Raw genomic sequence first — 14,338 nt, 5'->3', positions numbered from 1 at the left:
TCCCTCCCCATATCCTTCTCCTCCTCCCTCACATCTTGCCTTCCTAAGGATGGCTTTGTACAGTTGTACATCCATGGACACATAGATACAGTTTTTATTTCCATGTTTCCTTCCCTTTTCTTCCTCTTTCATCCCATTCCATAACTAGCTATCTCAGACAGTTATTGTGTGGATTAATTCAATTAATACCTATAAAGTATGCAGCACAATGCCTAGCAAATAGGAAATACTCCCTTTAAGTTACCCTAAGAAATCTCCCCCCTATTTTACAATATTTTGAGAGCCAGTACCTTACATTATATTAAGGTGTGTTGTGCTCTGTCAAAGAAAAACAATCATAGCAAATTTTGAAATGATACAGACCAATTACAAACCAATAATATAAATTCCTCAAAGTTTTGAAAGTACTCAGTAGTTCCCTTCATATCTTAAGAGATTCCTGCCTGCTTCCTCATATACTTATAACAAATTTACTTTTTTTAAATATGACCATTTATGATAAATATATTTCTCAATTTGTTTTCTGCTTTACTCTATTTCATGTATTAAACTGTATATTCCAAAGCAACTGTACATTCAGTCAACCCCATCTTTGTTTAAATTGATGATTATAAGCTGACCTAAAAAGCTGAATGCCATTAGATCTTTTTGGCAATGGGCAAATTAATTTTTAATTTGAATTACAGACTTAAGATAAAACTTTTGAAGCACAGCATGTTGTGACTTTCAACAGTCTCACAGTGGCATTCTGGTAGAAAAGTTTTGTGTGATTAAACCTATGACAGGCTACTAAAACCAAGTACTTTATGTGGTGTTTCATTTAAAGAAGATTATTTTACTTTTTCTCTTTTAAAAACTAACTCTGATAATAGTGACATTGGCAATAAGTCCATCTGTGAACTTACATAAATTCAGCATTAAAAATTCTTTGCCTGGAAAAGTCTAAAGGCCCTTTTTAAAAACTTCAGTATCTTATGTGTTAAAATAACATACTCTTCTGTAAAAGAAACTTTCAGACTTCAAAAAGACAATCTTTGCTTTATCACAGGCAGCAGAAAATCCCATCTTATTACATTTCTAACATGAAATGTAGAGGAGACTTGGTGGTTTGGTTTAATGTTGTTTTAGAAATTGATATACTGCTTGCCATGAAAATGCTAGAAGAAAAGAGGGACTGTACTGTAGCTATAACTGAACATTTCAGAGGCAGGCTCTCGACATACCTTGATGAAGGATACCATATGAATTCATGTTTCCATAAGCATTGGGATCACATTCTCACTTTCTATAGTCTACTACTTTCATCATTCAAGCCTCCCAAAATAGACTGTATGTGCTTTGTTTTTCAGTAAGCCCAACCAATCTGTCTCAATTTAACCTTTCTGGGCCCAGCATGATGCGCTCAAACAGCATCCCAGCCCAAGACTCTTCCTTTGATCTCTATGATGACTCGCAGCTTTGTGGGAGTGCGACGTCTCTAGAGGAGAGGCCACGTGCTATCAGCCATTCAGGATCATTCAGAGACAGCATGGAAGAAGGTAAGTGTGGGGGAGAGAGGGATGGAATGACTTTAATTCTGAAATGAAAATTATTAAAATTACTAACATAAAAGGACTTCTGAAAAATAAATAACTGAATAAGTATAACTTTCATTTGGAGAGCCCTGAAGCTTGAAGAAGTTCCTCTTCATTACCTTCTGTTTCTTTATGCATTTGGAAATACACCAGAAATTATTTAGATTTAATAATTGGCTGTGGAACATTTCAGGATAATTTCAATGTTCTCAAGCAGAAACAACGTAATTTTAGAGAATATTACCCAATGTTTTGTTTGATACATCATTTGAAGTAACATAGAGATGCATAAACCAGAAAAATTCGGTTAGGAAACTATTATATGTTAGCTACTTTTGTTCTCAAAAACTCCTTCTGGTATTAGTCTTGTTTTTACGAATTCATATTGTATCTCCTCTTTGCTTTATAAGTTACATTTCTTTATCCACTGACAATAAAATTGTGATCTGGCCTAATAGAATGGAACTAGAAGTAAAAATTCAAACTGAGCACAGTAAAATCAGACAAGAAATCAGCCCTACTATCCTGGTCCTGAATAATTATCTATAAGAGAAGGAACTCCAAATCTTGAAACAAACTAAGATTTAAGCCTCTTTCTAGCCATTTGTTTGTGGTATGATTTGGGGCAAGTTTCTTAACTTGATGATCCCTAGTTTCTGCATACATAATCTCAAAAATTTGTTATGTGGATGAAATTAGAGTAAAAGATAGTTATATCTTTTTACATCTTCCTTCTTCCCACCATTTTATTTAAAGTATCTTCTTCTGATTAAAAGTTTAAGTGGCTATGAAAATTGCCTCACGTTTTTCTGGTCATCAATGTGCATTTAACATTTTGGCACTAAATTAGTCGACCACAGTTGTCACTTTCATTTAGAATATTAACCAAATCACTGTGTATACTGTGACAGCAAATTACTCTCCAAGAGTTTGCTAATTTCTGCAGTGTAGATAGACAAAGTAGAACTAATCTGAAATTTAAGGCCATTGCTGTTTCAAAATGGTTCTGTCACTCCCTCTGTTGACAGAACCCTTACAACACTATAAAAATAACTTTTAAGCATACTGATTGCTTTCTAGAGTGCCTCATTTCCAAATATAATGCTGGTTATGTCCTGGGAAATTTGGACTTCCATGAATGAGGATTGAATAATCTGAATTGCCGACAGCCTTTTGATGCCCATTCATTGAACACAGAACTATTATGATTCTTCCATTATGCTCTAGAATCAAGGAATTATTGAATTAGAAAGATGGAAGGACCTTAGTAATGTCCACCCAAAGCTCACAGTAACTTCTGAGGAGACTGAGCCATAAGCTTAGAGACCTATACATAGCAGTAGAACTCTTGATTCTTTGTCCCCATTCCTTCTGATATACCAGGCTAATACTCTTAGTTCATGTGTCATTGGAGGTTGAAAGAATGTGTTTTTCTTTTTAAATACTTGAGTTGAAACTAACATTTTGCATGTCTCATAGAATGGTGTTTGTCCAGGCTAGAAATCTGGAGGATTTGTGCTTCATTCCTCTTTGGACCCACATCTCTACACGCTATAGGTTTTAAAGAGTTACTTCCTCATTTCTCTCAGATGCATCCCCTTCTTTCCATTCTCATTGCTACTAATCCAGTGCCCTTTTCCCAGCCCTCCCCAGACTGGGTTGTGTGTTCATCATCCACCACCACCCCCCTCCCTAGTTTTCATTTAGTTTTGTGTCCCCATGTTTCTACTCACCCTTCTGCACACTGGATAAAAGGACTGTGATCCACAAGGCTTTCACAATCACACTGTCACCCCTTGTAAGCTAAATTACTATACAATGGTTTTCAAGAGTCAAGGCTACTGGGTTGTAGTTTGATAGTTTCAGGTATTAACTTGCTATTCCAATGCATTAAAACCTAAAAAGTGTTATCTATATAGTGCATAAGAATGCCCACCAGAGTGACCTCTTGACTCCATTTGGAATCTCTCAGCCACTGAAACCTTGTTTCATTTTATTTCACTTCCCCTTTTGATCAAGATGTTCTCAATCCCACAGTGCTGGGAGTCATATCTCACATTGCCAGGGAGTCATATCCCACATTGCCAGGGAGATTTACATCCCTGGGAGCCAGATATCATGTAAGGGGGAGGGCAGTGAGTTCACTGCTGAGTTGGCTTAGCTAGAGAGAGGGCCACATCTGAGCAACAAAGAGGTACGCCAGGGGAGACTCTTAGGCACAATTATAAGCAGGTTTAGCCTCTCCTTTGCAGTAACGAGCCTCATAAGGGCAAGTCCCATGACAGAGGACTCAGCACATCAAACCGCCAGTCCTCAATGTTTGTGAGAGTATCAGCAACAGTCCAGGTGAGGAAGTCCAACACCTCTGCATTTTCCCCCAGCTCCTCAGGGGACCCTGCATATATATTTTTATTCTCTGTCCAAATTACTTTGGGATGTGTCACTATTTCACACTATCCTATGCAAACCTACCAGGTCTCACTTCCTATTGAAAGTTCCATGTTACGGTATTTGAACAAACTCTACAAGTTAAATTGTTTAGGAAATATAGATCTTGCACCAACTAAACATCTCTTCCCTTGGGCTCACATGGAATTTGAAGTTTTAAAACACAATCAATGTTGTCCTTTACCCTTTGGCCCGATTTGCCCTAGTCCTAACCACATCTGCTTCATTCCTATCTCTAGTTGAAGTCTGGACTCTTTTTCAGCTTTTTTAACAGTTGCTATAAATGCTAATACTGACATTCATATCTGCCGAGTTCTAGCTCTGAGTTTCAATCCCAAAGTTCCAGGGATTGATCAGGTTATACACAAAGGGATCAGCATCTCAGAATCTGGAGATAGCCATTACAATTCAGGAATAGATGACCCACATGTTCTTGTAGTAACCAGCACGTTCTTCTCAATAGCATTTATCTTACTCCATTTTGGTTATCTTTTTGGTTATATATCTTTCTACTTTTTAAGCTCCTTAGGTTTGTGCCTTATTCTCTTTTTTTTTTTTTTTGCCCCAGAATCTAGCAAGGGCCTGCCACATTGTGTGTGCTCAACGAATGTTTGTTTAATGGATGGATACAGAGATATAATTCTCTACTATACTATAATGAAAAGAGGAATACCCTTTCTCCAGATATTATCGTACACAATTTTATCCATCTTTTTGGTTTAATAAATTGGAACTACAGGAGTATAACACAGGCTGTTAATTGTTTAAAAATGGTATTTTGATGCTTGCAGATAAAAGACAGGATGCAATTGCCATTTCCATTTTGGATTTCTGTGAGACACCACATTGAAATAAGAAGTAATTTTCTATTACTAAAATTACTAAAATAACAATAATCTTGACTGTAAAAGGGCATTATCAACTCATCACAGGCATTGCTGAAATAGCAAATTTATAAAATGCTTATTTCCCTGAAAGTATATGTAGCAAAATTTAAAAAATGGATCTTCATTGTATACAAATGAAAACAAATAAAATACATTAGAAAGTTATTTTGGTTTATGGCAATTTTAGTTTGGGTTTCCGTGATTTTCTGACTATTGTCTATTGGAAGTTTACTATTATTATAATTATTATCATTATTACTATTATTACTATTGTTTTCAATATGTGGAAAACATGCTTGTAGAGCTCATGCTTATCAACTCTTCCCTATAACATGGTGAATGAGTTACTTTGGGGGATAGATATGGGATCTTTATATGTCTAATTATTTTTGTCCTCAGATTCTTTTTGATAGTTGTTATTATTTTATTCGCTAGCTACCAGTTCTTTATATTTTTAGTAAAGGCCTGGAGTTTATGAGTGTACTTTATTATTTTTACCTCTTTTGTTCTTTTTGTTTTCTCTAGTCCATGGCTCCTCATTATCACTGGTCTCCAGCACTTCTTCTCTTTACTCTACCGTAAGTATTGTCTGTTGAGATACAGCTTCTGCCATTGCCAGGCACACAGATTATTAAACAGACTGACACACAGAAGTTGCACAGTGGAATAAAGGCACCCTCTAAGCTACTGCACATACAATAAGTTGGCAAATGGTCTACCAGCCCTTCTGTGGAAAATTGTGTGTCCTTTTACGTAACTTTTATGTACTCACTATAATTAATAAGTAGATGGAAAAGATGAATTTAATAAAACCTATTGTAGTCTGACCCAGAGTCCTGAGACCATCTACTATATTCTAGTATAATTTCATAATATTAACTTTTTCCTTGTTCAGTTCTTTGAGCCATGACTGGTAATTGATGTTCTTTGGTATTTTCTCTATGTTAGTTTTAAAGTTCACCTTTTGAGAAAATTGTGCCAAAGGATAAAAATCTAAAAGGGCTAGAAATGTTTTGTAATAGATCTTTTGAAATACTGTGATTTTTTAAAATTCTTTATGCCTTAGGGAGAAATGCTAATGGTTTAGCTTCCTTTCCCAATGTATGAAATTATACTCTCTTTTTCCCAAATTGAATTTTTCTGTCCACTTGATATCATTTCATCTTTATCAAATGAAAATTATACAGGAAGTCACATTTTACAAGAGAGTTCCTTAATGTCGAGGTACAAGTGAAGTATGGTTTAAAGGCAGCTTGCTGAATCTCTATGAGTGTTGAATACTATTAATAATCCTCAATCCTATATTGAAAGATTCATGAAAAATGCACAGCCCCCACTGTCACTGAGCAGGTCAGCATTAATAGCAATGCTAATTTTCTGCTCAGTTTCATAAGTTTCAAACGTTATGGGCCTCTCTATAAGTTAATCTTTGATATTTACTACTTTAGATAGTCACTCAAGATCAGTGTATCATTGGCAGAAGCAAGATTTTTCTTACTCTCTTATTAATGTTAAAATTGACAGTAGATTCTATAAATGAAGAAACCACTATTAATATTTTGGTAAATCTATAGTTTTAGGCAAATGGATAAAGAAGTGAGAAATGTGAACATTCATTGGGAAAAATATGTAAAAGAAATGCTGTGAGTCCATTGGCTCCTACTTGGGCCAATTCTGCCACTTCTTGGAGAAATGTATTCTGACTTAAATGGTTGCGATTGAAGTTGCTATATTACATCAAAATATGCAGCATTGTTATAATCATATTTTAAAGATACATAAAGATATTTGCATAAAATTACTTTTGCAAAGACCGAGAAAGACTCAAGAAGAAACCAAGCATAGATTTGGATGAAAACAGAAGAATTTTGTTTTGTCTAAATCAGTGTTGACCAAAGAATTTTCTGTGATGATAAAAAATTCTATATTTACACTATCTAATATATTAGCCACTAGACCCACATGATTACTGAATGCTTCAAATGTGCCTGATGTGATTGAAGAACTGGATTTTTTATTTTAATTAATTAAAATTTAAATAGCCACATGGGGCTAGTGGCCACAAACTCGAGAGTGCAGGTCTGAAGGGAAGAAAGGGGGGTAATTTAAAATATTGCAGATAGATGGGAGTGGTATATCAAACAATAAAGGCAATTAGAGCCATACATGAGAGGTATTGGATTAAGAGTACCATATGAAATGGAAACAAATTAAAATAAAGATAATATGTACATATGTCTATAGGCCAACATTTAGAGGTGAAATAAGGCCCCTGATGTTAAGGGTGAAAAGAAGGGATTAGCTGATCAGAGCCATATGAGAAAGTAATATTTCTAGGTAATTGGGAAATTTAAATAGTTGCATTTGAAATTATGAAAATTATATATATATATATATATATATTTATACATGTACTGTATATTATATATTTGTTAACAAATAAGTTGTGAAACAGTTCAAATAAATACATTCTGAAGGACTAATTCAGAGAAGAATCAAACATGGTGAGGAGGCATTCCCCTCACCCTCATATTTCCATGATCATGCATTGAGATTTAATTGGCAATAAGAAAATATCTGTGAATGCTTTTCAAGCTATGAAATGCAAAAGCAATTGATTGTTAGTTTTCATGCCTTCTTAACTCTGGGTAAGGATTCAGGTAATTTGCGTTATTGCCTGGCTCTACCAGTAACTATTTTATGACATCAGGCAAGTTGCTACTCTTCTTTGGACTACATCTAGTAAATAAAATTAGAGAACAATGGCTAGATCCATCACATCTGTCAAGTGCATTTTCTGAGATAATTAGAGAAGACCACGGACATTGTATACCATAGAGGAAGTTGTAAACTTCACAGTTCTAGGTGTTATCAACCAAGGGGCTTGTGACCTGATGCACACAGAAGTCAGTGCCATGACACCAGGATTTCGAGAAAACAAAGAGTTTTATTACATGGCATGGACCTGTGTCCTCAAGCTACAGAAGCTTGTGACTTTGTTGTGATTTGGAAGAGGTTAGCTTAGGGAAATGAGATAGGAAGGGGTGAGATTACATAGGTCAGGAGGCTGGGTTAAATGGAGCATGCACTGTTTCAAATCATACTTATTCATACATCACAAATTCAAAAATGTTGACTTATCATGTTGAGTGGGCATGATTTTTACTATTATAATTAGGTGTAGGTAACTTTAGGTCAGAATTTTGTTGCTTTGCAATGCACAACCCACAAAGCGGTGCATGGTAGTCCATAATATAACTAAAGAACTCAGAAGCAAAAGAGATTATTTTGGGGGGAAAATATTAGGCACTATGAAATACAAAATAATGTTCTTAATTAAACTTGCGCATAAACCATGTTATGCTCTAATATTGTGAGAGTAGGCAACTTACAGAGCTTGAAAATAGTAAAACATATAGTAACAGATAGCTTATTGCAAAAATATTTACCTATAAAATCTCCAGTCTTAACAAATCTCATAGGAAGGATTCTTTCTTCATGAATAACTCTTTTAAATTCTTGAAACATGACAATTTGATTAATTTTCCAAAAGTATCTTATTATAAAGTTGAGAATGTCTGAGCTGAAAGAGTCAGAGAGGTTGGAAACTACAAAACCAGTCTGAATCGACAGGGTGTTACCTATGGCAAACTTAGAATTAGTCTTAATCTAAGCCAATACTGTGAAATCTGGAGTTTTTACCTAAAAACCCAAGTTTCCAAATTCCTTTTTAAAAAATCAGAATATCTAGCAACACTGAAACTAAATTCCTCCAGGATTACCATCTTCTTGCATTGACCCTGTTAGGTGTTGGCTCTCGGGCAAGCTGCAGCCTCCATCACCTCTTCTTTTCTTTCTGACACTAAATCTGAGGTTAAATTGTTATAGTTACCATTTCATTGTTGCTCTCATGGAGAAATACTCCTCAGTAGCCACATCTCTATCAAAAGTGGGAAAATAAAAGCCTAAGAAGGCTGTGTGACTTTTTTTTAATACCTAGGGTCCTTTTTACTCTTCATATGCCTGGTCCTGTTAAATACATTTGAATTTTTGTTGGCTGAATATATTTGTTATTTAAAAATATATTGAACCTCTTATGTACTTGCAGTCTAATTTTTTTAGGTTTAATGAGAGCAAGGCCCATGTTTGGCTTATTGTGTATCCCTTTGGTGCTTGACATATTGCCTAACACATAGCTGATACTAAAGAAATATTTTTAAACTATTAAGTTTGTATGATGAGTAGCCAGTGAATGGTTTAGAGAATCAAAAGTCAGACCGATATATGTTTATTTTGGCAAGGTGTTTTATATTATTTACCATCCTTCAGGAATTGGGCCTGTTTTGAAACCATCATAGAAAAATGGCAAGTAATCAAATTCCAATATAACATTATTAATCCCAGTGCCTAAGCCACTGAAAGACATATAATATTTGTATTCTGGCTATTTCAACTTTATAGCAATACTTACCTGCTATTAATAACCAGAGGGTATGAAAGAAGACAAGGAAGAAAGAAAATATTAGTTTTGAAAAAATCTGCAAAGAGAAAGATCCTTATGCACAATGTATATAGAATTAATAAATAATGGCTGTGCTTACTACTAGAATATGTAACATACTGGGATGTTTTTAAATGAAAAAATATGAGTGTTTTTCTTGGGTTTTTAAAATGTGTAATAAATTGCTTTTTTCAAATGATAAAAGAAAAATTTTTCACACAATTCAAGGTCTGATGTCTTTATCCAACAATTCATGAATAGAGCAGTATCCCATTCAGAAAGTAGAAGGGCATTCCTCCAAGGGGTGGAAAAGGGAAGCTTATACAGGGTGAATGCAGAAGCAAGTAAGGATATGTTCTGATTGGCTGATGTTAAGTTTCCATTTTACATAGTGCAGAGCAAATATACATTGATTAATATGGTATGCTTGTCCATTCTGTTAAGCTGTCTCTACTGGACCAAAAGTAGTTTTATCACCAGCAGTTGCTTATCAGCAATCTTGTAGGGTGTGTTACATGGAAAACCCCTGCAGATAATCTTTTTTTTTTTTTTTTTGGTCTTCTGGACAAGCCCTTTTTGGAAAGCATTTTCTCTGGGCAACTTGCAATGCCAGCAGCCGTTTTATTTTACTTAACACAAAAATACAAATTTTTATTATTGGCCAGTTTTATACATCCTAGCAAACCTAGAAACAGGATTTGGGCAGAATAAACTGGGAATGAAATATGCAAAGAATCGTTTAAACATCAGGGAAAACTAAGGTACATAGTTAATTGTGCCACATATCTTAAGGCAGCCAACCTCCAGCTTTCTTATGATTTTATGAAATTTATCTCTTAAAATTCCTTCCCTACTTCTGACTCAAAAAGCTAAATATATATAACACATTGAAGTGCTCACAATTAAAAAAAAAAATAAATCTTTACTTAAAAGCCAAATTCGAGATGTACAAGATTTATGTCAGCATTTCTTTCTGAAACTTAAAGTTTACTTTTAATTCTATTAAGAGTCTACTAGTTAACCACTATATTATTTAATCAATATATCACTAGCTATACATTTAATTTTTTTAAGATGGAAAAATATAGAAAAACAAAAACTTGAGTTAAAGCAGATGCTTATGCATAAAATATATCCTTATGATTATTTTACTTTGTTTTATTTTACTTTATTTTCTGTAGGAAATGAAGAGATAAAAAGCAGCTCTGCTACTTTTACATCAGTTAATCAGGAAATGTCCGTAAAGTAGATAGGAGATATGAGTTTGAGTTTGGAATCTTCTCAAGTCAATGAGCAGAATTGTACTAGTCAGTGATATTTTTCATTTCCCAGCTTTTTCCAGAATGTAGGAGCTTCCCAAGCATAATGACTCCCATAGCTCATTTTCTGACATGTTTTAGCCCAGCGTGAAGAAGAAAACCAGAGCTACAAGCTTTCTACAACCGAGGCCAGAAACACCATGCAAGTTCCTACAGCAGTTCTCATTTCCATAAACTACATAGCCGAAAATGTTTATCAGCTACTTTTATCACCACCTTAGCACTTGATGTTTCAATATTTCACTGACTTGCAGCCCAATTAACTTAGTCATCATTAGGGAAACGAAAATGGTAACTAATTATCTTGATTTTCTGTTCGTAGCAGTAGAAGTCAACATGTCCCCCAGCTTTGTTGTTCTTTCTGATCTGTAAATCACAGAATAAAATTCTGACTCCTAAGACTTGATGTGTTGCCAGATTTCAGCTTCCAGGTTCTTGGCCATGCTACAAGAAAGAATTCAAGGGCACAGCACAGCATAGTGTAAGCAGGCAGAAAATTTATTAGGTACGCATGTGAGAGGAACACACAGGCCCTCTCGCAAAAGACAGTGGTGAGAAAGGCGGAGCCCAGTTGCTTTTACAGATTAGCTTTACTTACTCCCCCCTCCCCTTTACTTGTTCAGAGCTTTCTCTTTCCCTCGCTTCTCTCCAGGATGGTACCTGGTGGTGGATAGTGCATTTGGGTGGGTTATTTGGCTCCAGGTGATATCATTCTCCTTGAGGCCTGCCTGCTTTTGGGAATTTGCGCTTTGCTCAGCCAAGGCCCTCCCTAATTCTAACCCTCTCTCAGATGGAGATCTCATGAGATTTCTTAAGAATCCATTTTCTAGAGTCTATACAAATAAAATAAAATCCAAGATTCCATTTTTTCCTTCACCTATCTTTTTTAGATAGCCATTTCAAAACTATTATGTTTTGGTTGCTTATGGTCTGGATCTTAACACTTCATTAATTTTATCCTTTACATTTAAGGCATATTATATATCCATGAATCAAATAACCTATATTTTAAAAATACCATATGGTATATATATAAAGAAATGTTTGTTTGAAATCCTAAAGTTTCCTCTTTTACTATTTTAGTTTTATAATTTTATACATTTTATTATATTCTTATGCTAGGTCATATTTTAAATACACAAAATAATTTTTTTGTTCATTTATACTTATGGAATGAATTGATATTATTTTGTTACAGTGACCTTTTTTTTTCTTTTCTTTTTTACAGGCTGAAGAAAAGGCTCATTCAGAGGTAAAACTCCTTGTAGCATTTTATATTCAACTATTTTGATTTACATGTATGAGGAAATTAGTGTTGTTACCACTAGGGGACACTGTGACACAATAGCACAACTCTCCAGGATTGCTGATAGAATTGACTATGCAAGGTGAAAAATAGTCTTGGTTACTTCCTCTTAAAACAAAACGAAACAAAAAATAGGACTGTGCAACACAAACAGTGAACCATAATGTAAACTACGGACTATAGTTAATAGTTAATAGCATAATCATAACATTGTTTCATCAATTGTCACAAAGGTACTACACTACAGTGCAAGTTATTAACAATAGGAATAACTGTGTGTGTGTAAGGGGAGATATATAGGAATTCTATTTTCTGCATGATTTTTCTGTAAACCTACAACTTCTCTCATGAAAAAAATAAAGAGAAAAAGATAAAATGAAAGCAAGTTTTTGGAAGCAAACTCAGCTCTGTGATATGAGATTGGAGGCTTAGCTCAACACCTAATAACATGTCTCTAGAAGTTGGCACTTGTTAAATCTTTGATGATTGAATGAATGTGTGCTCTTTCTATTTTATTAGAGTCTCTTTTCCCCACTGTTATACCATCTGCACAGGATTAATGGAACTTGATTCTTAGGTGCCAGGCCTCCATAACATAGATACCAGTATTCCAACCCATCAATTCCATGCCAAGACCTCACTGACTTTGATGGCTATTTCATAAGTCTAGTGTGGTATATTGTTCTAATCACACTCATTTCACAAATACATGTTTCATTTCAATCATGTACAGACTAAATTGCAACCTGGAGGGATTATTCTTTTACTTCCCTTTGTGTAAGAGGTGTCCTGGCCAAGGAGAGCAGGAGGACTTTAATTAGGACTTTATTCAAGATGAAGTAATGACTATTTGATTGGTTTACCCTGAAGCATCCAGACCACAGAGAAAATAAATGCTTTGGCAATAGCCTTTGCAGATGAACTCTTTCCTTTGAAGTCTTACTTCATTAGTCTCTTTAAGTAAAATCCATGCTATTTTTAATTTTATTGTAAAAATTACTGAAAAAGTTTTGATTATACCAATTTGGTCTTTATAATTGCTATATGATATAAATGAATATGAATTTTAAAAACTTAAGCTATTTTTACATACATCACATGAACTTGGCAAAGCTCCTAACATTGGTCACATGTAGCTTCTGAGATGTAAGAAACGCCACATCAATTTGCCTTATTAGTAGGTATTCAACTCCCCTTCTATCATTCATGCCCCATAATGGGTCACGTTTTTTAAAAATAATTTACATTAATTTAAGTTTTCCTGAATTACATTTTAAAGGAAATTGTAACATGTAATAGAGACTATTACGTGGGGGAAGGCTTTTTAAGCTTGTCTTGATTTAAGAATAAAAATAAATGTTCTGCTTTCTGGGACTAGTTGTAATCATTATCCTATGAATGTAACTCAAAGGAGATTTTGAGCTGGGTATATCCCTGAAAAAACAGATGTGAAATGAAAGCACATTTACTGAAATTATGTTAATGTCCACTATCTCTCATTCCAGCTTAAAGATCTCTCCTTTTTTGGGTTTTCAGTATTAAACACCATTTCATCTTCATAGATTCTAATGTGCAGGGAAAAAAAAAAAAAAAAAAGACAGTTAATGAACTCTGTTAAGAATGTTCATTCAAACTGAGACAGCATTCCAAAATTCAAACTGCAATAGAGGACTTGTTGGTGAAGAAATAAGACACATCAGAATAGAATATTTGGCATCCTGCGTATCTAATATCCCTTGTGACCAGAAGTATACTTGTAGAATCTAGTTTCAGAGGATTGTAAATCTTATACTTTTTCTAATCACTGTTTATATTTCATGGCAGCATAAAGCATGCAGATTAAATTGTGGAGGTGCTTAAACTAAAATTCTAAAATAATATGATACACCCTTACCTTTTTTGTTTTTTTTATTGGAGTTCAAACTTAACTAAAACATTTTAGAATATTTATTTTATTGGTTTATCTAGTTAGTTGAACAGTATTTTTTTTCCTTATTTAAGAAAATACAGATAATCTCTAAAGCCTTTTTGTTCTGAACTAATAACTCATTGAAAAAAAAATACTGTAATAAAGATTGGGAAGACTTCTCTGAGTGTTAATCATTAAAATTCCAGCTAATTTAATTATTTTCAAAAATAGACTAAAAATTAAATGTTAAATTTAGTCCACATTTCAGTGGTTGAATGATATTTTACAGACTCTCAGAAGATACCAAACTATATATGTTTAATTTTTAAGAAGAAAAGATCTTTTTCTATTTCTACCTGAGTTTTATTGCAACACATTGACTTTTTTTTTACAA

At 34.2% G+C, this 14,338-nt stretch overlaps 1 protein-coding gene across 4 annotated transcripts in view; it reads left to right on the top strand.

Annotated features, from left to right (window-relative positions):
• Positions 1–14,338, top strand: part of NAV3 (neuron navigator 3) — an 855,568-nt gene that overhangs the window by 772,466 nt on the left and 68,764 nt on the right. For all 4 annotated transcript variants that reach the window (XM_037846473.1, XM_037846472.1, XM_037846475.1 and 1 more), the window contains 3 exons: positions 1,350–1,538; positions 5,435–5,487; positions 11,958–11,981. In XM_037846473.1, the coding sequence (XP_037702401.1) occupies positions 1,350–1,538; positions 5,435–5,487; positions 11,958–11,981 (266 nt within the window). The remainder of the gene's footprint in view (positions 1–1,349; positions 1,539–5,434; positions 5,488–11,957; positions 11,982–14,338) is intronic.

This window comes from Choloepus didactylus, chromosome 8, assembly GCF_015220235.1.
Source record: "Choloepus didactylus isolate mChoDid1 chromosome 8, mChoDid1.pri, whole genome shotgun sequence".
NCBI lineage: Eukaryota > Metazoa > Chordata > Mammalia > Pilosa > Megalonychidae > Choloepus > Choloepus didactylus.
Note: the sequence above shows the minus strand (reverse complement) of the source record. Positions and strands in the feature narration are given on the sequence as shown.